Source organism: Vicia villosa, unplaced genomic scaffold (assembly GCF_029867415.1).
Source record: "Vicia villosa cultivar HV-30 ecotype Madison, WI unplaced genomic scaffold, Vvil1.0 ctg.000664F_1_1, whole genome shotgun sequence".
Lineage (NCBI taxonomy): Eukaryota > Viridiplantae > Streptophyta > Magnoliopsida > Fabales > Fabaceae > Vicia > Vicia villosa.
Window position 1 is genome coordinate 235,820 of NW_026705296.1, and position 27,767 is coordinate 263,586.

The window sequence follows — 27,767 nt, forward strand, 5'->3', positions numbered from 1 at the left end:
TACTTGTGCAACAAGGATTGTTGCTATTTTTCAACAATCGAATTTGTTTGATTATCTAATTAGGTTAAATTTAAATCATGGAGATTTAAATTCGAATTCAAATCAAATCTTATATTGTGGAGCTGATTTGGAGAAACAAATCTCAATTGTATCTCCACTATTTTCTAGACAAAATCAAATCAAATATCCAAAAGAGAAAAATCGAGAATTTATTTTTATATATAGGACTTTTTCATGTCTTGAAGATCACGAGCTTTGAGTAATACTTTAGGCTGAGACCTTTTGTTTGTGTTAATTATACACCACGCTATTGCTCCAGTCACAAGGCATAGTAGTTGGTATGTTTAGTTAAGTTGAAATTCAATATTGATCACTTTTATTATTGATGTAGGTCACTTATGATTATTGATTGAGAGAAAGTGAGAAAAGGGCTTCTAATATTTTGGGGGAAAGCTATATAGAAAGAAATTGAGGGTAAAACCATAAGCACAAGCATGCAAAACCTAATAATATAAATAAATATTTTTTACAATTTGAGACTTAAAGCCCGACAAAATATTACAAAATAACAACAGAAGACTATTCAAGAATAAAGATGATCCTCCCATCTAAAAGTATCTGATTTCGTCAGATATGCTCCCTCGAAATAATCAGTGGACGATGATAATGCTCCACATATTGGAGTGCATTCTAAAAAGACTCAATAACCGCCCTAAGGCTCGTAGAAGTACATTATATCAAATTTTAAGTCAGAGAATTATATTAATTGCGTAAGAACTCTAACTCCTTTTAGGAAAAATTAAGATCCTTGGTCTTTCTCTCCATCATTCTAACCAGATGCATCACTTGACTACCCACAATATTAAGGAAATTGGATGGAGCCAAAGCTTTGCTTACCTTTTGAGATGAAGTGGAAACTTTCTGCAGCTCTCTTAAATATGTATCTTATTGGAAAGTTAGGCTGCTGACGCCCCTATCTAAACGATGCTTTTAGTCGCGTGCCTAGTCCGTCCAAATACCTTCCTAGTGGCCAGATCTGTAAAATCCTTAACCTTGAACGTATGATTTAAAGAAAACATGTGAAAAATAACAATATCAAAGGGTGCTACATTTCTCAGCATAACATTCTTAAATCATAATAGAATCAAATTAAGACTCCAATACATCTTCCTAGTATCACGGCTAATCATCCTATACCAATGTTTTGACATCTAATTTATCAAATTAAGTATACATATGTTCAATTTCAACACTAAACTCATGTCATGCACACAATTACGTACTACTTCCACCATATTACTCATATAAACCTCGTAAGAATAAATCATATTCACAACATCATTCATACAAATAAAAATCATGATGCATTACTATAATTACGATCTCGTCTACACATTTAATCCTCAAAAGGTCTAAGTATTAGCTTCCCAACGCAACCGACCGCACCTTTAACGGACATAAATACTCTCTGGTGTTTTCTGAGGTTTATTTGGCTTATTTCGACTTATTTCAACTTATTTTGACTAATTTCGGCTCATTTCGATTTATTTCGGCATTATTTTTTGACTTATTGCTTGGTTTCGAACTGTTGCAGAGAAAATATTTTGAAATGCCGAAAATTAGTTGTTATTTTTGGGTTTTTGTATCATGTTCATCTAAGCAACGAATTTATCGTCAAACTTACAGTCTTTATATGACTAATTAATATTAGGGTTAATATCACTTTACCCCCTACAATATATATATTTTTTGGATTACCTCCATGTAATATTTTTTTATTCCTCCCTAAATGGAAAAATTAAACATTGATTCTGGTGGGTGGGGGGGGGGGGGGGGTGGTTAGTAAAAAAATATTACAGTGGGGTAACTTGTGCACTTATGGGGCAAAAGACATAAATTTTAACATTTTAAGGGGGAATCCAAATTGTATTTTACAAGGGGTAAAGCGAATTTCGTCTATATTACAGAGGAATATTGTATATTTAACCATTAATATTAATAATATAAAATAACAACAAATTGCCATGTGGCATCCATGTCAATATTTTTACCACACTAGCATTTCCATGTGTACACCCATTAAAAAAATTACATGTGGCATGCCACATCAGTTTCTGTTAACGGACGTTAATAGGAAGAATAATAGTGTGGATGAAAAATATTTGAAGGACCATTATTTAAAGGTAAATTTTTTAGAAACTAAAAGTGAAGTTTGAGATATTTAAGGGGACTATAAATATATTTAAATCTATAAACTTATTTGTAAGCAAGGCTACAACCAAAAGAATACGAGTGTGATTATTATGTGATGAGAAATATATTGAATATTGTCTTTGTTGGCATAATTAATTCATGGAAGAAGATAATCACTTTATCTATGATAATTTATTTATGATAATTTTGTTGTTGTTAATGTTGTATTAAGTAAAAGGCTTAAAGTTATTTTTGTTGTTGAAATTTAATGTTTAATTGTTTAATAAAGTTATTTTATTATAAGAAAAATTAATGTTGTTATTGGTGTTGACATTGAAGGTTTAATGTTGTGGTTTTGTTAAACTAATTTTTATTTCTTCTAGTTCTTGTCTTGTTGAATAACTATTTGTATATTTTAGTTTAGTTCTTAAAAAAGAACACATGTGACATTTTAGTTTTGGTGTGATTAATGTATTTTGGTAAATGTATCATTTGGTTATGTTTCACAAAATGTGTAATTTAGATTTTTTTTTTTATAAAAAAAAATCAAGTTAAAAAGAAAATTATGTAAAATTAAAAAACAATTAAATTTTATAAAAAGAAGGGATTTCCCCTTCGTTGAAACTCCCAACCGAGGTAAAAATTCTCCCCCTAATCAAAATGTTCACCTATTACCTCGGGTATATAAACCAACTAAGAGTAAAAATGAGTTTTTCTCCACTCTTAACAGTACATATCCAACTAAGGGGAAAAGTGGCGCCACTACTACAAAATATATCTTTCGGAATACCATATCAACATGGTCGTTCCGTTAACATTAGTAAATAACTTATTTTTGGGCACATAGTTCCTGAGGAGGCTCGGGCAACGAGAGCAGAGAGCGATTGAAGCTGCATCGAGGGATACATCACCTGGTACTACAGGGTCTCACACCCGAACATGCTACCCGTTGCACTTGGAGATCCACCCAGACCAGCCCACGAGGAGATTCTGCGGGCTCATTAGGCTGAGATGGACCACACTCACGATCTCCTTCCTTGGTGTCATGCGATAGTTGACACAAGTCTAGGAGCCATTGTAGATGGTCTATTCCTTGAGGAGTATGCGCAGAGGCGTGTGGTGGATACTATGATTAGGCTAGCACATGAGACATTTCTATACCGTAGAAATCGTGCCAGGACTAGTGGGGCATTTGACACTAGAGGCAGAGCCAGGAGAGACCGTGGTGGACGCAGAGGCGGAGGCGGATGCCGTAATGGAGAGCATCAGGATGATGTTCGGAACACACAGTAGTGATGCCTGTGGTCTATTTTTATGTTTGTATTTTCTTTGATGATGTATTCGACCTTATTTTGATGATGTATTCGACATTATGACCGACATTATTTATACGATGTATTTTTTATTTACCGACTATTGTATTTAAAATGCGTCTCTTTAGTTTTACATTTGTATTTTAAAATATTATTGTAACCAAAATTGAGTTTTGGAGTGAAATGAACATGATTTGAAAATTTAGCAGACTGTTCTCTAGATGCACCTACGGAACACTCCTTCCGTAAATGCATCTACGGTAGCAAACACAATTTTTTTTCAAATCCAGGATGCTTCCGGAAGTACATCTACGGAAGCTGGGGGCAAAATTAGAATTTTACGTGGTGGCTAAGAGTTCCATGGAGTAGATTGAGAAATTGTCTAAAAGGATTGGTCATGGGGGAGATGAGAAATGTGTATCAACCCAGCTTTCTCTTTAGTAATTCCCATGCCAAAATACCATATTAGCCTTCAGCCCATGCATGGATTTCCACAAATGCCCATGCGACACCTAAATTCCTCAATTGGTCCTTTGATTCTAATAAACTGACCACTTTCTTAATCACTTTCTTGTGTTCTATTGGATGTATTCTTGGTGGTGGTTGGCTATGGGCACAAAACAAAAAGTGTTTTGTAATTTTTATGAATGGAATCATAGTCCTTTAGATGTCATGTAAACTTATTTGTATTGGGCTGTTGGTTTGGATGAAAAGCTTTTATACTGCAACTAATTCGAGTACTATTTGTGCTCTTATTTATTTATATATATATATATATATATATATATATATATATATATATATATATATATATATATATATATATATATATATATATATATATATATATATATAACAATATATAAAGGGGATAGGCTATTTTGGACTGGCCTATTTTCATTCCAATTATACCCCTGTTCTAACCAACTCATTATTAATCACTTTTATGGATTAAAAAAAGAGTATTAGTAAAAAGCCAAAAAGTTCAAAACTGCGGTTACCCATCAAAATAATCAACTTCCACATTTAACCTATTTAAAACAATCATATTATCATGGGTTCGATACACATTACACTAATCAAAAACAAAAGAAAAGTTAAAAAACTGAAGAGAGAGTGATAGGGAAAAGGAAGAAGACACAGAAGATGATGGAAAAAGAGGACTATGAAAATTAGTATTGAATTTTAGTAACAGCCAATGCTTTGCCAATTTCTATTTCTGTACTTTTACTTATGTTTGCTAATAGACATTGAAATTAATCAAATATTGCTCTTGGCCTTTGCCATTGTCATCTATCAATCATTGAATTGGGTAAACATTGCCTATTTATTTCTTCCTTTCTCCCTTCCTCTCATTTCCATGGCTGTCTAACATCTTTTTTATTTTCTCTGTTACTTTCAGATATATTCAAATTAAAAACACACTCAAAGTCTCCTATGCTTCTTCTGCATTCAGTTTGCTTTTATTTGTTTTGAAAATTGGTCATTTTTATTTGGATTATTTTGATTTTGAATTTGGTTAAGTTTTATACTTCTAATTTTTTCTATTCCAAAAACTGCCTTTTTTTCTCCATGAAGTGGTACCTGTATATGTAATGAAATCATAGGAGTTTTTGTTTTTTTTTAAGTTTTGTTTTCCTTTGTAAGTAAGTAATTGAATATTTCTTTTTATTGGATCTGGTTTGCTTTGTTAAATGAAGATATCTTTTACTGCAGAAGTACTATGAGAAACATTCAAGTAAATCACGTGCAAAGCCAAAAGAACCATCACGATATTCATCCTAAGAAGCTTCCTGTGACAATGTATACATCTATCTCGCCTATTATTATATGTCATTATATTTTCGAATATAATTTCAGTTATACCAATAGAATGGTTATTTATTGTTGATATATATGAAATTGGTGAATACTTATTTACCCAATTTAAAAAGTTGGATAAGGTTACCTTCAGTGTAAAATGTCTTGAAAACACCAAACAAATGTATTATTTAATAAATGAGTTTAAAGGTAGTGCACTGACAGTGTAAACAAACTTTACACATACATCCAATCAAAATCCTTACACTTGCCATGTCATATTAATTTTTTAAATTAAAATTATGTTTTAATTGGATGCATGGTTGTGATTAGTTGACAGTGTAAAAATATTTTACACTGTCAGTGCATATCCCTTTTTCTCTTAATAAATAATTAAATATGTAAAAGTTAAAGAATGATGAATAGTGTACCTTCAGTTAATCACATAACACCATTTAACTTTTATATATTTAATTATTTATTAAATAGTACATTTGTTTGTTGTTTTCAAGACATTTTACACTCAGGGTAACCTTACCCAACTTTGAGTAAGAGAGGTTACCCAACTCTGTGTGTGAGAGAGAGAGAGAGAGAGAGATATATATATTATTTAATAAATATTTTTAACTTAGATCAAAATGACATAAAAAATATGTTTGTGTTTTGATGTTGTGCACATGAATATAAACATCGTCGCATATCAATATTGAGATGCAAAATCAACAAATTATAATTAGTTATACTACATAAAAATACATATCATAATTTTTTTCTATAAAGTATAAGATAAATTAAATTCAAAATTTTGAAAAAAAAACAATTCATAATTTGCTGCTGTGCGCATTAAAAAAGCGGATAAACGGGCACGAGAGTGCCCGTTTAGACGCTAGTATATATAAAGAGGATACAAGATTTTGGGCTGGCTTATTTCCATTCCTATAATACCCTTTGTCTTTTAGTTAATTACAATAAATAAACAGTTATTTTATTTATTTTTTAAATAAAAAAGTTAATAAAAAAACAAGTTGTATACTTACACTTGATAACTGCACGAAAATAACTGTTGAAAGTTACTGGGGAGTTTTTTTATCATCACATTTATAACAAACTAATTGGTAAATCCATTTACTACCATGGTTGATATTATTACCACCATCAATTCATATAAATACAGGGCAATTTCTAATTTTATTCTCTTACTGTAGTGGCAATTTGTATTTTCTGTGTCCTACTACTATGGACAAATTACTACCATAATTGACATTGGTTATTACTACAATGTTTTTATACTCCACTAACAATTTGTATGAAGTAGTATAATTTCTTTATGCATATATCACATAAGCAGTAACGGCCAAACAGCAGTACAACCAGCAGTGACATCACCGAGCCACCGATTGTAATCAGCGTTGATAGCAGTTGTCGATGCAATCAGTGGTGGCAATTATGGGGTCGGAACTCTTCACTTAGTAGGTATACACTAAATACATGTGACAAGGGTTACAGGAACATGCATTGTGTTCTTTTCAGTTTTTTCTGCAATACTCACTTATCTCATTCAAATTGATAGAATTTATATTTTTTTTGTTAATGTTTTCTTATGATGTTGACATGTGTTGTAGATTATTGCAGAAAGTGTTGTTGGATTTATTGAATTCAAATTAATCAATTGATGGAAGAGGGTAAAATTGATTACCAATAGTTTTGGATTTTTTACCACTCCATTTTTCATATTTGTTGTTGTTGAGAGAGACATTGTAAAAGAAATTAGAGAGGGAGAAAGATCATACAAGAGAAATAGACATTCTTTTCTTCTTTTGTTTTATTTAGTGATCTATTTTTTTTACTATTTCTCTTAATCTATACCAATAGACATAGGATAGTCTTACTCTTTTATCACTCCAAATTTACACTAATTAATTGCAGTTTTTGAAAGAAAATATTCTTTGTAACTGTAATATTATGTTATAATGTAGTTTTCTCAACCCGTATAATACTCTTATTTTATTACGGTTATGGGGATGACTTTTATTACTTCCATATTTATCTTCTTAAGTGTGTTCTTATTTGTGTGAGCAAACAATTAATATTTTAAATTTTGCAGATTCTTAAGATGTATGTACTCATTCATTTGGAATAGTGAACAGTAATATTAAATTTGTATTCTTTTTAGGGAATTAAGTAATACTTTCAATTAACCAACACAGAGATTACAATCAACACGGACTCAAGATCCAACCAACCAACATAAACAAACGCAAAATAAAATTAAAAAAAAATGGACAAATAGACATATGGGTACTTATCACAAAGTTTACACAAAAAATATCTATTTATATTTTGACACTTGAGTGAATTGAAAAAAATGGACAAACAGACACAGAAAAGTAAGCTTCCTCAAAATGTGATGCTTTTTTAACATTGGAAATACTCTAATTTATATTTAAAAAAATGTTAGAATATTCCTTTCTTCATTTTTTTATTGCGCTAACCCAATATTATATTTTAAACGTGCATAAATCTATTATATGAAAAGGGAATAGACATTAAATAAGTATATCAAACAGACATTTTCGTGTCTGTTTGTCCGCTTTTTTTATTGCGCTAACGCATGTTATTTTCTATGAGATTTTTGTGCACGTCGCATAAAAAATAATATTATTTAGACACAATTATTATAATTAAAAATAAGATGATAAGTAGTATTCAATTTCAATATGCTTTAGTATTCTAATATCTCACTCTCTCCCTTTTTTAGTGCGAAAATGCATGAATTGAACAGAAGCAAAACAAAAGTGTGTTAACGCGTGTATGTCTTTTATGATGTTTTTCGCATATATCCACTTAAAAAGAATATTAGTTGGACACAATTATTATAAATGGAATTAAGATGATAAGTAATCACTTTAAATATGGAGTAGTAATTTATTATCAAAGTCTGAGTAATCTCCGCTAAAGAAAAGTGTTTTCAAGACCAATTGAACAATATAAAAATACTTTGGCCCCTCTCACACACAAACACACACTCTCTCTCTCTCTCTTCATCTCCCTATCCCTCTTTCTCTCCCTCTCAATAACCTCCAGATTTCTTGAACAATAGACCTCCCAACACTTGCAGTCTGATTTCGGCCAACAATCTCCACCACCTCAGATGAATCAACTCTAATTTCCACCTTTGAAAGGAATTTTGGTAAAGTTAACTTATGGTAATCACAATAAAGATAGCATCAGAGCCTACTTCAAGATCATTTGGGACAACTGCTATAAGAATTTTTCTACTGAATTATCCACTATTTATATCCACCTATCTCTCGCTATTGAGAACCCACATTTTTCTTCTCCTAACAGGAAGTCCCACTCTTCTGCTAGATACAAATAGACAAAATCACCTGTAACAAGTGAGCTTCAGGAAGAAAAGTTGGAATCTCCGATGATTTAAAATATAGCTTGAATTATAAATTCCGGGCTCTCATATATATCATTTTCAATTTTTTCTTTAGTTGCGATTTCATCACCACTATGTGATGCATTTGCACTCCTATGTTATTTAAAAATAGAAAGGAAAAAAAAGAACGAGAGTAGTGTATTATTAAATTGGCCAAAAAACATGCAGCTATCACAACCACATACACTCATACTAAGAAAGAAAATGCTTCATATGTATATAATTTATTACAGCTATGTGACACCGGGTTAATCCCTAACAAAAACGTTGTTAATTCAATAGAGTAGATTTTTGTTAGAGGCAAACGAATAATATATAGATAAAAAGGGAAGCATTAAGGTCAAAATACAAAAGATCTCTAGAAGAAAGAGTACCAAATTCAGGGCCAAAACCAACACAACAAAGCCAAACCAACAAGATTAAAAAAATCTCAATCCATGACAAAGAGGATCTAAAAAAAATACAAGATATAAAACACACAGAAAAAACACGCATCAGACAAACTAGATCTCTTTAATTTAAGTCAGTTGTAGGAGCAATAAACTACAAACGAATGCAATAAGAACACTTTCAGTGGAGGTCGAAATCACTCACCTCTCTAATGGTCAAGTAACATGATAGGATTCTCAAGCCAGACAGAGAAGGTATCGGAGTTTTTCACAAACCTATCAAGATGTCATTTTCAAACCAAAAAGATGTTCATGTCTTCAAAACTATATCATTCTGAGATTTCCAAATAGACCAAATTACGGCATGCCAAACCATCTTCAACCTCCCTCTAATCCTAAAGACTTTACACGAAGAGATAAACATCTTGAAAATGGTCAAAGTATCACAATGCAAAACAATACACCACCCTAACCACCTAAAGATCATATACCACACATAGGATGCTATCTCGCAGGTTACAAAGAGATGGGAGGACGTCTCAATGTGCACCGAGCAAAAGGGACAGAAAATAGTCCCAGAGGTTAGCGGAACACCTCCATTAAGTGAGTTAACTCTAGCATGATACGATCCTGAAAAAGCTGATTAGAGAAAACTACGAATTTAGAAGGAGATCAGCCACACCAAATAGCCAGAAGAACTAAATCAACATGAGAAACCTAACAACCGGGGGGAACACACGGGCCAAAAGACAAGAGTAAGCGGAGATACGGAATAAACCCATCATTCGACTCACGCCACATTCACACATCTCTCTCAGCAAAAGGGGTGAAATCACTAATGACGGAGTGGAAATCAATAAAGATGGCCAATTCATTATCAAAAAGGAAAAGTCTCCTCAATTTGGAGTCTCAGGTTTAACTTCCTCTCCCTTCTGCCAACCTCCCTAGTTTATTATTTCACGTAAATAAATTCATCATAATTTTGACCGTCTATTGAATTAACCATCAACCGAGTTGAATTAATCATATTTTAACATTATTAATCAAACCCTGTAAAAATGTAAAATATTAAATAAAAAACGCTTGCTTATATTGATTGTTATTAAGACAATGTATTGAATAATATGTCACACTTCTCAATCATGAAAAGACTACACGCATGCTAAATACAACCCAGCCCAAATGGTACAGCAAAACAGCATGTGGAACTCATTGGATCAGAAGAAATTAATTGACAATATATGAATGGGAGATTCTACGGTGCATTCGCCCATTTGACTTCAGTGGTGAAGTCACTGCAATTGACCAATAGAATTAAAGCCCTAATCAACCCTAATTAATTCTAAGTTAATTTAAGCCACATCAGCTCTATGGTAAAAATAACTTTACTGTGGGACCCATTTTTAAAAAAAACTTTTGATTATTGCATATAAGTCCCCATTCATTTAATAATATCTTACAAATTAAAATTAACTTTTATTTTATTAGATGAGAATTTATTTTAAACACAAATTATATTTTTTTCTTCAAATTCGTTCTTCTTGTTCTTTCTCCCAACTTCCCAATCGAAGAAATCAATTCGAAACCCTAAATCCCTAAATTCCTCCGCTGCGATGTCGCTCTCCTACTCCAACTTCTTCCTCGACGATGATCTCCTATACAACGAGGAAACCTCCAGCATCTTATCCAGAGATTTGCCGGCGGAAAGCTTCTCTTATGTCGATTTGTCTCCGCCGTCGGAGGAAGAGTTATGCACAGGTCTCCGTGGTTATCCCCATCTTGAAACTTAAAAGGGCTACAAAGGTAGCAAAATATGTGTGTGTACATTCAAGTTTTGTATCTTCAATTTATCTCAGTTAATTCATTTTCTTGGTAGGTTGTATTCTACTGTCATTTTCCAGACTTGTTGCTGGCTCAACATTCAACTTTCCTCAGGAGGATGTACAGGAAACCAAACCAATAGACTACGCAGAAGAAATCACAACTGGTTTAACCTTGTATCCCTTTTCTATTTTTCTTTTAAGCACTATTATCTTCTCATGTTTATATTGAATCTTGCATCTTATTAAGCATTGCCGAATTGCATGAATGGCCGATTTGATACTTGTTAACAGCAAATGCACTGCATCTACTTTTGCAAATACTTTTAAGCATCTAAATGCTAAAGGAATTTGACCAGTTGTCCTATACCCAGCAGTGAACGTGGATCAATTCAATGAACCCACTTCCTCTAAGTAAATAACTTGCATGTAGCTTATTATTAAAACCTTGTTTATAGAGTCACAATTTTGTGTTTTTTTAATGCTTCTGTTGTAGGACAAACTTTCTTTCTATTAACCGCTTTGAAAGAAAGAAGAACATACAATTAGCAATATCCGCTTTTGCTATGCTTTACTCGCCCGACTAAGCTCTAAAACATCGAGATATTACTAATGCTTCTTTGACTGTTGCAGGTGAGCATGTTTTTCTTTTGGCTTTGTACTTATGATCACATTGATAGATATTATGGTGCCACTGCATTATAAATTGTCATGGAAGTGTCCATCTCGATGTTTGTGTCGGACTGAATTTGGTACACCGTTGTCTTCAAGATATAATCTATTAATGTTAACAAAAGTTATATTTGGTTTGTAGTTAAGTTTCACAATTATTCTATACTCTATTCCCACCATTTCAAGAGACTTTGATGTTTTGCAAAATCTTCTCTATCATGAAATTTTTGGGAAAATTATCTTGTGCCATTTTTTGGTGCAATCATTTCCCAATCAGATGCATTAGCAGGGCTTGTTTACAAAAGGATCAAATATTCTGTGTTGTAAGATAACAATATTTTATCATGGGTCTTTTATGATTGTCACCAAGGTAATTAAAGAGTTCAAAAATCTATTGTCATAAAATTTCCAAGTGGCTTTGATAAACAGTTGAAGGAGAATATGGAGTACCTAGAAGAAGAGTTGAAAGATTTAGCTGAAAAGGAAGATCTTGCTCAACAGATGATGGTGTTAAGAGCGTGGAGCAACTTGTTGAAGAGAAGCAACGAGCTGAATTGTCTGCTAGAATTGCATCAGGAGAATTCACTGTCAAACAGGAATCTGGGTATGTATCAAAAATCTTAAAGTTATCAAATTTTTATTATTTCCTTGATTCTTTGTCTAAATTCAATGATGGGTTGGTGATTAATATCATCATTAATTTTAGTATGTAATTTGATTTGGGGACAGTTCAAGAATGATTTTTGTTTGCTTTTTTGTTGTGGGTTTGATATAGTTTTCCTTCTGTATTAAAGAAGAGCTTGTCAAATTTGGGAGTGCCCAATGAGATTCTGGAGTTTTTATTTGGCCTGTATCCCAAAATTCCTGAGGCAAAAGGGTCGATTAAAGCCATTCGAAGCGAGGCTTTCTTCATTCCCTTGTATGAACTTTTCATCACATATGGTGGGATTTTCAGGCTTAATTTTGGTCCAAAGGTTAGTTAACTCTTTTTTCTAGCTGAATTTTAGTTCATTCTCTCTTTGAAAACAATGTCTTGTACGAGGATTTTGAGATTCGAAACTTGAGAAAACACGGGAGAAAAAACGGAGAGGATCTGTTCCCCTTATATGGGATAGTTGATGAAGGTTTGACTCACATGCTTGACCTTCTATCCATGACAATTGAATAACTTAGGTTTGTTACGATCAAAGGGTCCCTCATTAGTAGGTGCTTTATAATCACCTATGAAAGTAGAACTAGTTGAATGTGTCGGTGCACCATAGGTAATCATTTTGATTCTTTGCCATGGCACTGAGATGGGGAGAGACTCCTCTCACCTTATTATGTCGATAGTAAAAGTTGCCTTAAATGGGATAATTGACTTTCTTTATTGGATATTTTGCAGTCCTTTCTGATAGTATCGGATCCGGCTATTGCAAAACACATATTGAAAGACAATGCAAAGGCTTATTCTAAGGTAATCAAATCAACATTAAACAATGATTTACACTATACAATTGCTTTTATGCTCTGGAACTTCTTCCTTATATTGTTTGTTACTTCTCCATGTGCAGGGTATCTTGGCTGAGATTCTTGATTTTGTAATGGGGAAAGGACTTATCCCAGCTGATGGAGAAATATGGCGAGTTAGACGGCGTGCTATAGTTCCAGCATTGCATCTGAAGGTTTTCTAATGCTCTTTCTTAGACTGATTTACTTATAGTCACTGTTGAATCATATCCAATATATTTTTCTTGGCTGCTATTGTCATGAATCAAAGAGTTCCTTTCTGAGGTTGGAAAAATTATTACAAAGCTGTTTATGACATTTGGATTTATTCATTTTATGGTGTTTGGAAATGCTTGCAACTACTTCACATTTTTTTCTTAAATCACTTATAAAACTTCTCTATCTTGCTCTTGATTTTCCTTTCTTGATTGTGTTTTTAGTTTGTAGCAGCTATGATTGGCCTTTTTGGACAAGCTACAGACAGGCTTTGTCAGAAGCTAGATACTGCTGCATCTGATGGAGAAGATGTTGAGATGGAGTCACTTTTCTCTCGATTGACGCTGGACGTCATTGGCAAAGCAGTGTTCAATTATGATTTTGATAGTTTATCAAATGATACTGGTATAATTGAGGTAAACATTTTGGAATATTCCCGTACCCAGGCATACACCCTTTAGTCACTATTATAAGCAAAGATTCCATTTTCAGGTTCAGTGAATAGTTTATTTATCGGTCTCGATATAGATCAGACACATTAATTACTCAATTAACCTGAAAAGAGAATACTCGCTTATAATAGTGACCAGAGTAGTATATTGATATTGAGGCAATTGCCCCCATCAGCAGCCAACTTCTCTCGGCTCCATTTTTGACCTTAATAGAAATTAAAGGATCCGCCGCTTCTTACCTTTCTATCCTTTTTTGGTTGTTGCTCTGGTTTACAATTTATTTTGCTCATTCTGAGTGAAGTTACTATGTACAAGTTTCAAATTGTTGCACTTTACCTAATTAGTCAGGCTGTTTATACCGTACTGAGAGAAGCAGAAGATCGAAGCGTTTCTCCTATTCCCGTCTGGGTTATCCCAATATGGAAAGACATATCCCCACGTCAAAGGAAGGTTGCTGCATCTCTCAAGCTTGTCAATGATACACTTAACAATCTCATCGCAATATGCAAGGTAATTTTGTCATTTCATCGACACAAACGCCAAGCTTATGTTCTCAAAATAGATTCAAGTAAGATACGTATATAATGTGCAATTATCGTTTACAGAGAATGGTGGATGAAGAAGAGCTACAGTTTCACGAAGAGTACATGAATGAACAAGATCCAAGTATTCTTCACTTCTTGTTGGCGTCTGGAGATGATGTATGCTAGCTACTTTTCAAATTATTTTAATTAATAGAGAAACTTGATGTAAGTGCAAACTATGAAAGTAACGACTCCTTGTAGTTTTCAAGTAAACAACTTCGCGACGACTTAATGACAATGCTCATTGCTGGACATGAAACATCGGCCGCTGTTTTAACTTGGACCTTTTATCTTCTTTCAAAGGTAATAAATTTGTGGCTAAGATTAAATTAAAATAAATGTGTTTATTTGTATCTATATCTATACACATGTGTGCTTGTTTGTGCCTGCCGTAAAGCTAGACCAAAAAATGCACACACTTATTTCTTGTCAAATATGAAAAATAATTTTTTTTTTCTTGTTTTATATCGGCTGCAGGAGCCTAGTGTCGTATCATAGCTCCAAGAAGAGGTTTAATGAGATCCTTAGCTTTTGCATTATTATCTAAGTATCCTATTAGATTTCTTGATCGCAAGAATAGGATAATATATACATTTTCACAGGTTGACTCGGTGCTTGGTGATCGATTTCCAACTATTGAAGACATGAAGAAACTCAAATATACAACTCGAGTGATTAATGAGGTACAAAAATGACATGTCTCCCATCATTTGTTAAAGTGATTATTTATAGCAAGCAAGAGATGAACTTTTCTTCATATACTCAATTTTCAGTCATTGAGGCTTTATCCACAACCACCCGTGTTGATTCGTCGGCCGCTCTCTTGAAAATGATGTACTTGGAGAATATCCTATAAAAAGGTAAAACTATCATCTTGTTTAGCTGGTTAAGAACAGTTTCATCGAAGTTTATTGTCTTGTATAGCTGCATTAACTTTTATCCACACACAATATGTGATATAATACATATTTTCCCTCAACATGCAATATTCTGGGTCGGTCTTAAATACGGTGAATTTAAATTTCTCGTTAATTATTTGTAGAGGAGAAGATATCTTTATATCTGTCTGGAACCTGCATCGCAGTCCAACCTTGTGGGATGGTGCTGATAAATTTGAACCGGAAAGATGGCCGTTAGATGGACCTAACCCTAACGAGACGAATCAAAACTTCAAGTATATTACCTCTATCTTATCAACTTGCATTGCATGATTTATAATAAACAAGCAAATAATTAATATGTTATTCTTTCTATTAGATATCTTCCATTTGGTGGAGGACCGCGAAAATATATAGGGGATATGTTTGCTTCATACGAGGTACGCCCTTATATACTTAAAACTTGTTGAGGGCAAATACTGTACACATACTAACGTAACAATAATTGTTCGTATGCTTTTATGATACTTATTGTAAAGACTATAGTAGCCCTTGCAATGCTTGTTCGACGGTTCAACTTTCAAATGGCGATTGGAGCTCCACCGGTAAGTTTGTTTGTTACTTTATTGCGATATTTTAGTAATACTCGGTTTTGGTCCCTATTGACTCAACTCATTGTCTGTTTATAGGTTGTGATGACTACTGGAGCCACAATTCATACAACACAAGGATTGAATATGACTGTAACACGGAGAACAAAACCTCCTATTGTGCCCTCGTTACAGATGTCGACATTGGAAGTGGATCCGTCCAAGAACATTTCTGATCAAGAGGAAATAGGTCAGAAAGGCCAAGTTTTTCAGGCTCAAAAGTCCTGATTTCTGGAAGTGGATTCATATAACATAAAATGAATTGATTATTGGTTAGTTCCTTTTTCAAAAGGAAGAGAGCAAAACTTCAAATCCTTCACAATTCATAGTAAATAGAGTACAATTCACAGGTCATTTCTTATTGAAAAAGCTTCTAAAGAAATATAGTATTTAAGTCAATATAGATTTATCTTCTATGTAGAGTCAGCAATACTGTGAATGTGGATCAAAGTTACAAGTTTTATTCTATATATATGCATTTTTTGTTATTATGTGTTTATTTGTTTGTTCCCAAAATGAAGGATCAATCGAGGCTTACAATTACATGAACTTTTATTGTTAAAATATAAGGTTTCTCTTATATTTCATGTGTTTTTCTATACAACTAGGTCCAAAACCCGGGCGTTGCAGGTAGGACTGTTTAAATAAACTGTGAATCGAACTGAAGTTATAAATTGTTAATCGAACTGAAGATAAACTAATTGAACCGTACTAATTGAACCGTTATGTTTGGTTAGTGAATCATACTATATTGTACAAATAGTTCTAGAACTGAACCATATAGTAAATCGAACCGAATCTAAATTGAAAATATTAAAATACTAAAAATAAGTTTTAAATTATTTTTTAAAAAAAAAAGGAAAATAGTTTAACGGTTTGGTTTGAAAAAAAATTGTCTTCTAACAGTTCACTATGGTTCGAAATTTCAAAACGGTATACCAAACCAATAATTTTGGTTATGTTTGGTATTGAATAAAGTGAAACTGTTCGGTTCAATTTAAATAAACTTTTACTATGATTTAGTTCGATACAGTTTATTTTTTAATAAACTGTACCATGAACAACCTTAGTTGCAGAGTTTTAGGGAGATGAAAACTATAAACATTAAATTGAAAAGGGAAAAAATAAATTGTAGAAGCTCAACAAAATCCTTCAATTTATCCTAATAAGACTATTGATGGTAAATTGGATAATAACACTTTGACTGTTCTGAACTATTTCTGGAGAAGCTCAACAAAATCACCAGGACAATTTACATTTCACAATCAATTGAAGAATAAACATGATTACATCGAGAACTATGTCAAGGACCTATTCATCTAGAAGACTTGTAGCAACCAAAGCATCCTTGTATGGAGAAATGTTTATTTATTGAGGCTACTGGCTTGGACTCATCCTTAGTATCAGGTTTTTTGGGTCGATAATGTTTATAGAAGGCGTTAACAGCTCCCACAACCCCATCTTCGTTTTTCATGGAATTGGCAAGTTCAACAGCCCGCATTTTCACCTGCATAAAAAACACAGAACAATAGATCAAAAGACATTAAAATAAGACTAGAAGAAAAGTCCCTTTGTCAATGAACAAACAGTAGTGATTGGCATACTTAATAGGAAGTATCTATAATATGATCACTGATATTTGTTAACATTACATCCATCTGTTCAATATTCTTTTATAAAAGTTGGAAACTGTATAATGGTCGTTTATTTTATTGTCTCCAAAATGTACGAGTCACTTTCCTATAGCATAATATATAAATCCTTATATTTCAGCGGATAAATTATGTCAGATAAGCATAAGCTATTTTCTATTGCTGCTTAGGTAAAGCATAGTCCCCTTTTGCCTGGTTCATTATGGTGTCAGATGCTTGTGCATCTTAAACAAGGAAATTCATTGTACGTCGTAATGATGCTACATTCCCAACACTAACTGATGTGATATCCATTGAACATTACCTCTGGATTCAGCATAAAGCGTATGGCATCAACCAGCCTTTCCAATGTAAACTCCTTGACCGGGATGGGAGCGGGACCTACTCCTCTGGCGTGCACCCGCTCTCCCCAAAATGGCTGGTCCCCAAAGAATGGTACAATTGTAGTTGGGCACTACAAATAAAAGAGAGGAGATAACTCGTTAGAGATACATGTATAGTATAATACTCTATTTAGAATATTTCAGACTGCACTAATTACTTCAGCTCTAAGACCAGCAGCAGTTGTTCCAGCGCCCCCATGATGTACCTGAAACATTCGCAACTATCAACCGAGATTCATTTATAATTCAAAATAACTATACTTCCCACCAAGAAAAAATTAGTACGTACCACAGCAGTGCATCGTGGAAATAGCCAATCATGCGGACAGTTGTCCAGTAAGTACACAGATTTGGAGGTATTTAGTTCTGCCACTAAGAAATTGAAATCACTACATGCTTCACAATCAGAGCAGTAAAATAATGTAAGCTGATGGCATGCTCGAAGTAGAAATCAAGACTCACAATTCCCAAGACCACCCCACCCTTTATTGATGATACCTCTCTTCCCTGTTCGTTTCAGAGCTTGAACAATAATTCTTGTCAATTTTTCGGGTTCCTGTAGAGGCTGTTTTAAAATTCAAAACAAAATTTAGAATGTAAGTCTGTAAGGAGTTTAATAAAAGCATCGGTGTATATAAACAAGACGATTAAGCTCAGAATTATAGGTTTGTAGCCCCGTTTCAAATGGCTGGTCTGGTGAATGCCTATTGAATTGATCTTTTCCAGAACTGGTAAAGTTCTTCCTTTTGTTTCTAGAGTGACCCTTTACTATTGTTGTTTCTAAATGTAAATACATTTCAATACTGATGCAAATTTCATTCAAGACGGGTCTCTTTTGTTCGGTGGATTTTGGAAAAACTTATCTTTACGTTACGGACATTTCCTCAAACACTTCAAAAAAACTGATCTTCCAACTTTCATTTTCACGGACAATTTTCCAACACAACTAACGATATCAAAATAAGTTGAGGAACATAACATACCACTTTGAATCTAATGTGTGTGTCTATATATATATATATATATATATATATATATATATATATATATATATATATATATATATATATATATATATAGATAGACGCGCACACACACACACAATTGATTAATGATTATGGAAAATTATACATTGAAAAGTTATACTTAAACAGTGTATGCCTAGATTTATCAGTGTGATGAGGGGACCTATTCAAAGTCACAATATTAGGTGAGGATCATTTTATGGTACCTGAACTAAAATTGACATAACTTCACTGGGTGAAGGGAATACAGCAGTGATTGTTGCAGCCTCTTTACGGACAGTGTCTGCAACAAATTACATGTCCATCACTGATTCTTTCAAGAAAAAATAGTTTCGCTAACAGAAGAAGTTATAATTCAAACCTATGATTTCTTTGTACAAGGAGGGAAGCCCACGAGCAACATTATTAGGACTACTTTGTGCCGACTGTTCACCAAGAACTAGCCTAGTGTCTGCATTCATCACTTCCACATCAATAAACATTGGACGTGTTGCCACATAATGTTGCATCGCACTTGTGCCCCTGTTGAACTGCATTGCAAAGATCAAGCTAGTTACATATATGCACTTATTTTTCAAATATTAAAAATTTAATTTCTATTATTCTTATTTCAATAGAATAACACAGACCGACTAGTTTAGAAACAAACCTCAGCTAGTGTCCTCCTATGCTTAGAGTCTTGAACAGAAACATCTTTCTTAAGATTGTGTAGTCTCCCATCAATCTTCCATTCAAAAACACAAACAACATTAGCATAATAAAATTGAGACACCAACCCAATATTGGCAAATAGCCGAATAGCATTGCAGAACATACCAATATTGTTAAGTATTGCCAAATAACAGTTTCAGCACTACTATAATAGCACGCTAAAGCAACTTAGGTTTGCATAATTTAAACAAACAGTTATCCTCTGCAATCAGCAATGAAACGTTACATCAACCAAAATCTGAGAGAGAAGAAAAATAAAAACCTGTTTACGTAGCTTGAGGAGTTCCTTGCAAGAATCCTTGAACAAAGACAAGAGCTTTTCAACCTCAGGAAACAAAGGACTGTGAAATTCTGGTATGACAGTCTCAGATGTCAAGCACGATGTTAAGACATCTAGCTGTGCAGATATATTATGCAGGGTATTACAACTGATCTCTTAAATTATCTTCTGTCCAGGATTAAGTTGAGATCATACAATACTACAGAACCATTATAAAACTGCATAGCTGAAATATGCAGACTCAGTGTTGACAGGTTCTGTTAAATACTTGATTAACAAGTAAACAATGGATGTCATCTCTGATGTTATGACATCGTACAATTAACAACAGCAAAAAGTAAATTGCACACAGAATTGTTAACCCAGTTCGGTTCTAACCAACCTACATCTGGGGGCATACCAAGCCAGGAATGAAGTTCACTTCCAGTAGTATTATTTTCTTACAAACAACCTCAGGTTTGCAGGCAACAGCCACTGTTTACCTAATGACTACCTAATGACCCTTCTATCTAGGATACCGCACCTAGATAAGAGATATCCCCATCTCAATTCCAATCACCGCAGTGATGTTGAACAATCTCCTAATTCCAGGAACTGTTACAACTGCCTAATATCCTATAACACTTCAAATACTAAGAAGGATAGAAGAAACACTTCTATCAAAAACACCTAAGACTAAAAGTGGTTAAACTTTTAACTTAGAACACACCTTGAAGTTGCTTCACAGCTTCCTCCAAGAACAATACTCAGCTCATACCTACAGGTTTAGAGTGAGAACAAACTTCCTCTTGCCTACAGGCTTCAAGGTAAACAGGGTGACCATCCCACAGTCCGGGTGGTTCACCTAACAGACTCAGCCCTAAAACTACATCTTCTTCAATTCACGGCTTCTACAAAGTAGGTTATAAAACTTCTATTTATAACCCTTTTATCCCAACTGGATTTGGGCCTTCAAAATAACAGCATAAGCTGTAACAAATTCATAACAAAACGCTGCTATATTTACTCCACAAATATCTCCATATTATTGTAACAACAAATAGCAGCTCCAAGATATTCTCCACGAATATCTCCATATTTGTTATAATAACAAATAATTATTCCACAATCAGCTCCAACAAATAAGGATTCGCTCGTAGTCAAATCCTAACAGTAAGTTTCCTAGAATAGTGCCACTTATATCTAAACTGCAGTGCCTTCTACTGTCAGTTCAGAAACATTTACTGATGTCATAACATTCCACTTGACATCTAGTAAACTTGTATTAGCTAACAGAAGTACATCCTCAGGACATCTTATACCCATGCACATTACCAAAAATCCTTTGCCAATTACAAACATCTACAATCTCCCCCTTTGGCAAATTTTTGGCTAAACAATCAATATGTCACTCCCTCACAAGACACAATACACAACAGTGATGTACTTGTAGCTAATACACCATACAGACTTCCTCACAGGCTTGTAAGTGACATACATACAGCATCTCTCCCCCTGTTTGGCCACAAATGTTGCCAAATCAATCAAGCAAACCAAATTGCCATACCTTGTTTATTTTAAATTGATGTTTCAACATTCTTTGAGACAGCTACATCATTCCTTTGAGTTGAGGACATATACTGCTCCCCCTCAACTTCAGAGTTCCATTCACAGACTCTATTTCCTCTTTTGGAACATAAGAGGATACTCAATATGACAATACAATAACTTGGCCCATCCAATTACTTGTATAGTAAACCAGTTATCTATGTTGGATGACTCAGAACACAAGACAGTCAATGTTCAAGACTATAGACTCACAAGACATATTCAAAATAGACAATAACTCTATGTTGAACTACTGAGAATACAAGAAGCAACATGTATTCAGACTAGAAAATAAAGACTCAAAACAAGAGCAAGAAGAAAACACAAGATCTTATGCAAAAACAACTGCAAAGATTGACCTCAGATTTTGCAAAATCTGAACACTACCCTTAATCCCTATGTTCATCACAATTTGATAAACATAACCTAAACTCTAGACACAGGACTATACTTATATTCAATAATAAATATAAGTGACTCAAATAATGAAAGAATAAACTAAAACAAAAGACTCTATAAACCTGAGCATAATGCATAACATACCTAGACTTTAACAAATGTCTTGATCAAGAGATGTTATTTGAGAAATCTGCTTCAGGTGAACTTGTGCAATGGTTGGAACATGCACTGTATCAGAACAAGTGATACACACCATCAGAACATGTTTTAGTTGATAAATCAATGAATGTTCCTTGCTGGTTTCAAGGATAAAACATGTTGTGAGTTATGTTCTGACATCACATATGACATTGTTCATCTGCTTTTGAGATTAGTCATTGATAGACTTTCCATGAAGATTATATGCAGATTAACTTTGTCATTGCTGATCTTCAAACTCCTTTACTCCCCCTTACTTATACAAACAGAGGATATCTTTGATGTTTGAACTTAAAGCATCCTTCACTTGGACTTGCCACAGTTTCCAAATATGGAATACTTTAGTTACTTGCTACACAATATACAGTCTGCCACTTACTGTATCTCGTTGTAGAAGAACTTAGAATGTATAACCATGAGATTGTCTTCAATGATAAGCACTAAATTAACTTTAACACATGAAGACTTTGAGATGATGTTATAGCATCTGATGAGACATCATCTTTCATGATTCTTGATTAACATCTCTAATAGCTTGTTCATTACAGTTTGGTGAAGATAGTAGAGTTCTTTTATCAGCATAATCAAGGAATAGATAGCCAGCATCTCAATATACCACTACAGACTCACACTCTGATTATGAGATGTTGGATGCCATAGTCTATACCTCTAGAGGAGATTCCCTCAAGAGATTTCTGGAAAGACTTTAGGAATGGCATGACACTGAATAAGTCAGATTTTCAATGGATCATCTGACATCCTTGATTCTTCAACATAACTTCCTTCTTTGAATATTACTTTAGGGAAGTTCACAATCCATAACCATATTTCACTGTGTATAAGACACAGTATTCAGTTCCAACAACTGTTCTATGGTAATGAATCACAATATACATCTGGTTCCTTTGATCAGAAGAAAAAACCAGATATAGGCTCAACTTGATTTTAATATAAAGGGATAGAAAGGTATACCTTTATGAATCAATTATGGCATTTTGAGCAAAAAGAGTAATTTCTACATATATGAACATTGTTGTAGAATTACCAATTGATCGTGTCCTGATCAATCATAGTCAGATGTCTCCTCTTCCAGATCAGGAGTAGGTTCCAAACATATGTACTCACACTACATTTGCTTAGCACCAGAACATCTGTTCTTCAACTGGTAGCTGCATACCAGTGCAGATGTCACAACTTTTAGTGTGACATTTATTCCTCCTTTCAGGAAAACACATGCAGATTTTATGACTGACATTGATCAAGAGTCATTCATCAGCAATAATGAACCATGTCAAAATGAGTGGACTTGAGAGATTACTCAAGTATCTTTGACACTTCAGTTATGGCTGTAAGAATCTGCTTAAAATAAATTCTGTTGAGTATGTCCCAGAGATAGAGAACGGACAGCAGTCTTATTTCAACAGAATACACATTGCTTACTTCACATCTTATAATAGTAAGCATCACACATAGGGCATAACACTGGTTTTACCCTAACAAATAGCTTGCTTCAGCTTCAAGCTATACCCTAGACCCAAGCACCTATGGATAACTTTGGTCTAGCACACCTAGTTACCAAGATCTTCCAACTTTAAGATCAAGTAACCCTCTTCATGTCATATGAAGCCTTCAACATGAAAGTAGTTTAGACCACTACTGTCATCTAGATTAGAATCTGCCCATTCCAATCCACACTAAGTCAAAACTGCCACTTTTGACAATAATGTTGCTCTCCAAACTTCAGCACATTGTCTGCTTTTCATATCCATATTAAGCAGAACATGTTATAACATGAGGTGTGACATCACACACATCCTTGGTAATCTCACCTTCCACCAAGAAAACACCATGCTGGAAACACAATCAGCACAACAACAGTAATACTTTCACCTTATCCAGGACAACACATGTTTCCTTGTACTTTGATGAATGGAAAACATAAGACGCATCTTCATGTCTTCAAGAGCGCACCCTCTGTTCAATTCCTTATTGAACACAATCTTCCTCAGTACTTAGACTCCATGCTCCCTTCATGGTTCTTCATTAATGTTGTATCATAATCAAAACATCCAGCACACACAATCAACCAGCTTAGAGCACACACATCTTCTTGAGTCTTCAATCTTATCACCCTTCTGCCCAAGAGTAATTTAATCCAAGACACGAAAAAAGCCAACTGCCACTTGTTGTCTTCCTCTTTTAGCTGTTGATTACATCATCTACCTTGCATAAAACCAGAAAGTATCTCCCATAGATCTCATCCAGAAACAGACAGGATGCCTGCTCTGATACCAATTGAAATTCTGGTATGACAGTCTCAGATGTCAAGCACGATGTTAAGACATCTAGCTGTGCAGATATATTATGCAGGGTATTACAACTGATCTCTTAAATTATCTTCTGTCCAGGATTAAGTTGAGATCATACAATACTACAGAACCATTATAAAACTGCATAGCTGAAATATGCAGACTCAGTGTTGACAGGTTCTGTTAAATACTTGATTAACAAGTAAACAATGGATGTCATCTCTGATGTTATGACATCGTACAATTAACAACAGCAAAAAGTAAATTGCACACAGAATTGTTAACCCAGTTCGGTTCTAACCAACCTACATCTGGGGGCATACCAAGCCAGGAATGAAGTTCACTTCCAGTAGTATTATTTTCTTACAAACAACCTCAGGTTTGCAGGCAACAGCCACTGTTTACCTAATGACTACCTAATGACCCTTCTATCTAGGATACCGCACCTAGATAAGAGATATCCCCATCTCAATTCCAATCACCGCAGTGATGTTGAACAATCTCCTAATTCCAGGAACTGTTACAACTGCCTAATATCCTATAACACTTCAAATACTAAGAAGGATAGAAGAAACACTTCTATCAAAAACACCTAAGACTAAAAGTGGTTAAACTTTTAACTTAGAACACACCTTGAAGTTGCTTCACAGCTTCCTCCAAGAACAATACTCAGCTCATACCTACAGGTTTAGAGTGAGAACAAACTTCCTCTTGCCTACAGGCTTCAAGGTAAACAGGGTGACCATCCCACAGTCCGGGTGGTTCACCTAACAGACTCAGCCCTAAAACTACATCTTCTTCAATTCACGGCTTCTACAAAGTAGGTTATAAAACTTCTATTTATAACCCTTTTATCCCAACTGGATTTGGGCCTTCAAAATAACAGCATAAGCTGTAACAAATTCATAACAAAACGCTGCTATATTTACTCCACAAATATCTCCATATTATTGTAACAACAAATAGCAGCTCCAAGATATTCTCCACGAATATCTCCATATTTGTTATAATAACAAATAATTATTCCACAATCAGCTCCAACAAATAAGGATTCGCTCGTAGTCAAATCCTAACAGTAAGTTTCCTAGAATAGTGCCACTTATATCTAAACTGCAGTGCCTTCTACTGTCAGTTCAGAAACATTTACTGATGTCATAACATTCCACTTGACATCTAGTAAACTTGTATTAGCTAACAGAAGTACATCCTCAGGACATCTTATACCCATGCACATTACCAAAAATCCTTTGCCAATTACAAACATCTACAGACTGGTAACCCCTTGTGAATACTTAATTGCATCCCTTAGATGACCGTTCGGCAGAGAATCAGCACCTTCCAAATAGAAGCTTGAACGAGAGTCCAGATTGTTCGCCGAACATAAACAAAAGACTCCCAATGAGTATCCAACAACTAGGATCAGACAGCATGTATTCAGGAAATCAAGGTATATCCTTCATTAAGATACAAAGGAAAAAGATTTTTGGTGAACCTCTCAATTTTGGCTTCATCCTCAGCCGAGAATTCCAACTTAACGATCAGGAAGCTGAAAGTCACGCTGCAAGGAGCCAGTTTATCCAATTATCAGTAAAAATAATTAACAACTGAACCATGTGAATGCAAGCAAGTAAAGCCAAACAGGGTAAACCTGTAGAGTTGCACACTGGAATTTTATACTCAACGCATCAGATGCACTGATATCTATCTTTGGTCCATAGAATGCTCCATCCCCTTCATTCAACTACATGTGAAAGACCTATATGACCATATATTTGATAACTTCTAAGATTAGGCAATAGAAAATAAGTAGCAACAACACGAATTAAGGGACCAATATAACATATCTACAAGGTGGCTTTTAGTCTCCTGCCAAATTGATTTATGTCCTATCAGAAACTAAACTAGATAAATACAAGACAGATGAAAATTTGTTAATCCTTGGTAGTAACAATCAAAACAGCCACATTAATTTTCATATGTTGAGTGTCATGCAGATCATTACTATTTGTATCAGCTTGCATCACTTAAGACAGTTGCATAAAAGCCATCAGATATAGTTAGTTTTAGGCTCCTAATATTAACATCATATTCAGATATTAACTAAACCAAACCAAACATTCCTGGAGACAATGTAATCAAGTACATAAGACATACGACCAACACACATACAAGACATATACATTATTGATGAAAACTTGCATGTGGATGACTTGTGGACAACAGCATACGAGCGTCCCGAACCTCTACGACATATTCGAACTGTTAAAGACAAAAGATAGTATTTAGGAAGCATATTTGAACTGTTTAGGATGACTTTTGTAATGAGTGTATTTTCATAACTTCCTGCATGATGGTAGTATTTAGGAAGCATATTGAGCAGAACCTACAATAAGAGGAATGAATAAGCATAAAGATGAAATTCAAATCAAAAGGCCACCGTAAAAGTAACTAAAACAATAAGAAAGACTTAAACAATTACCCTGTGTTGCTTGTATTTATCCCTGATAGCTTTCAATGGTGCCGCCTTTCTTGACAAATATAAATCATGTAAAATGAGTACACATTCTTCCAACTCAGCAGATTTATAACCCAAGAAATCACTAAGTGATGAAATCTGCAATAGATTCTCAACATTAATTGCCTTGAAATACATTTATTATATTACTCATTCACATATTAAATAGACTAAAGCAAAGGACATTGAATATTTACCCAAGGATGTACTAGCAATTAAAACACCGAGACTCACTGAAACACACAAATTGCACAGTAAAACATAGGTGTTCTCTTTTTCTCCGTCTAAGAAACAGAAAAAACTTTAATAACCTAAAAATTGTAAACAATAAGTAAAAATAACAAAATCTTACCTCCATGTGGCGAAGATAGTTGGAAATATCAAATGCATACGGTTCAATAATCTGTTAAATTTCATGTTTTGCGTTGGTTCAGTGTTTTTCCCTCATTTTTGAACCACGAGTCTGCATCTTCGATTGAATGGAAAAGTGTAAACGAATATGAAGAAAGAGGAGCAAGATTAGGGTTTGTGAAATATGGAAGAAGAAAAAAGAAACGGGAGATTGTGTCTATATAGAAAAAGGGGTTTTTGAAAATGTTTTCGCCAAAATGAAATTCCATGAAGCTATTTGGTTTTCTCGAAAATTTGAGTGTTTGGGTGTTTAACTTTGGTTTGAAATTGGGAGGTTTGTAGCGGGTTTTTTTCAATGAAATGTTAATTTTTGGTTGCCGCCATTTTGTTCCGCTTTGCTGTCTAATTAAAACCACCGAATACAATTTCAAAAAGATAAATTTTTTGAGTTTTCAAT

General features: G+C 34.1%; 2 protein-coding genes, 1 long non-coding RNA gene and 1 pseudogene across 14 annotated transcripts; 3 read left to right on the plus strand and 1 right to left on the minus strand.

Moving 5' to 3' along the window:
• Positions 1-4,428: 4,428 nt before the first annotated feature.
• Positions 4,429-7,196, plus strand: LOC131630250 (uncharacterized). Its single transcript, XR_009292287.1, has 3 exons — positions 4,429-4,818; positions 4,909-6,779; positions 6,929-7,196. It is a non-coding gene; the product is annotated as an uncharacterized LOC131630250 (long non-coding RNA).
• A 3,197-nt stretch (positions 7,197-10,393) lies between these two features.
• LOC131630248 (uncharacterized) lies at positions 10,394-12,210 on the plus strand. 5 transcript variants are annotated; one of them, XR_009292286.1, is made up of 4 exons: positions 10,394-10,898; positions 11,017-11,127; positions 11,594-11,712; positions 12,062-12,210. XR_009292286.1 is itself a non-coding variant. In XM_058901045.1 (3 exons), the coding sequence occupies exons 1-3, from the start codon at positions 10,754-10,756 to the stop codon at positions 11,626-11,628; spliced, it is 291 nt and encodes a 96-aa protein (XP_058757028.1). In that variant the 5' UTR covers positions 10,394-10,753; the 3' UTR covers positions 11,629-12,210. The 5 variants fall into 5 exon arrangements, 4 of the variants coding, with proteins under 4 accessions (XP_058757028.1, XP_058757027.1, XP_058757026.1 ...); XM_058901045.1 differs by having other exon boundaries at positions 11,594-12,210; XM_058901044.1 differs by lacking the exon at positions 11,594-11,712.
• LOC131630254 (protein LUTEIN DEFICIENT 5, chloroplastic-like) lies at positions 12,130-16,391 on the plus strand (annotated as a pseudogene).
• A 613-nt stretch (positions 16,392-17,004) lies between these two features.
• On the minus strand, positions 17,005-27,694 carry LOC131630244 (sterol 3-beta-glucosyltransferase UGT80A2-like). 8 transcript variants are annotated; one of them, XM_058901035.1, is made up of 16 exons: positions 27,312-27,694; positions 27,157-27,192; positions 26,924-27,058; positions 26,614-26,827; positions 26,093-26,200; positions 25,937-26,002; positions 25,714-25,857; positions 19,934-20,010; positions 19,610-19,684; positions 19,322-19,490; positions 19,167-19,243; positions 18,398-18,500; positions 18,225-18,307; positions 18,094-18,141; positions 17,857-18,006; positions 17,005-17,407 (listed from the first exon to the last, which is right to left on the minus strand). In XM_058901035.1, exons 6-16 carry the CDS (start codon positions 25,953-25,955, stop codon positions 17,216-17,218), a joined length of 1,137 nt encoding a protein of 378 aa, XP_058757018.1. In that variant the 5' UTR covers positions 25,956-26,002; positions 26,093-26,200; positions 26,614-26,827; positions 26,924-27,058; positions 27,157-27,192; positions 27,312-27,694; the 3' UTR covers positions 17,005-17,215. The 8 variants fall into 8 exon arrangements, with proteins under 8 accessions (XP_058757018.1, XP_058757019.1, XP_058757016.1 ...); XM_058901036.1 differs by having other exon boundaries at positions 26,093-26,185; positions 26,625-26,827; positions 27,157-27,243; XM_058901033.1 differs by having other exon boundaries at positions 26,625-26,827; positions 27,157-27,243.
• Between the last annotated feature and the right edge of the window lie 73 nt (positions 27,695-27,767).

Bases quoted from the DNA above. Each gene is read 5' to 3' on its own strand.
- LOC131630248 (XM_058901042.1), top strand. From the start codon at position 10,788: ATGATCTCCTATACAACGAGGAAACCTCCAGCATCTTATCCAGAGATT. The intron at 10,944-11,041 runs GTAGCAAAATAT...GTCATTTTCCAG, and splicing joins AACTTAAAAGGGCTACAAAG to ACTTGTTGCTGGCTCAACAT. The intron at 11,128-11,456 runs GTTTAACCTTGT...CTTCTGTTGTAG, and splicing joins CGCAGAAGAAATCACAACTG to GACAAACTTTCTTTCTATTA.
- LOC131630244 (XM_058901037.1), bottom strand. The intron at 19,491-19,609 runs GTTTGTTTCTAA...TTTGCAATGCAG, and splicing joins ATAGGAGGACACTAGCTGAG to TTCAACAGGGGCACAAGTGC. The intron at 18,007-18,093 runs GTAATTAGTGCA...TTTTATTTGTAG, and splicing joins CTGCTGGTCTTAGAGCTGAA to TGCCCAACTACAATTGTACC.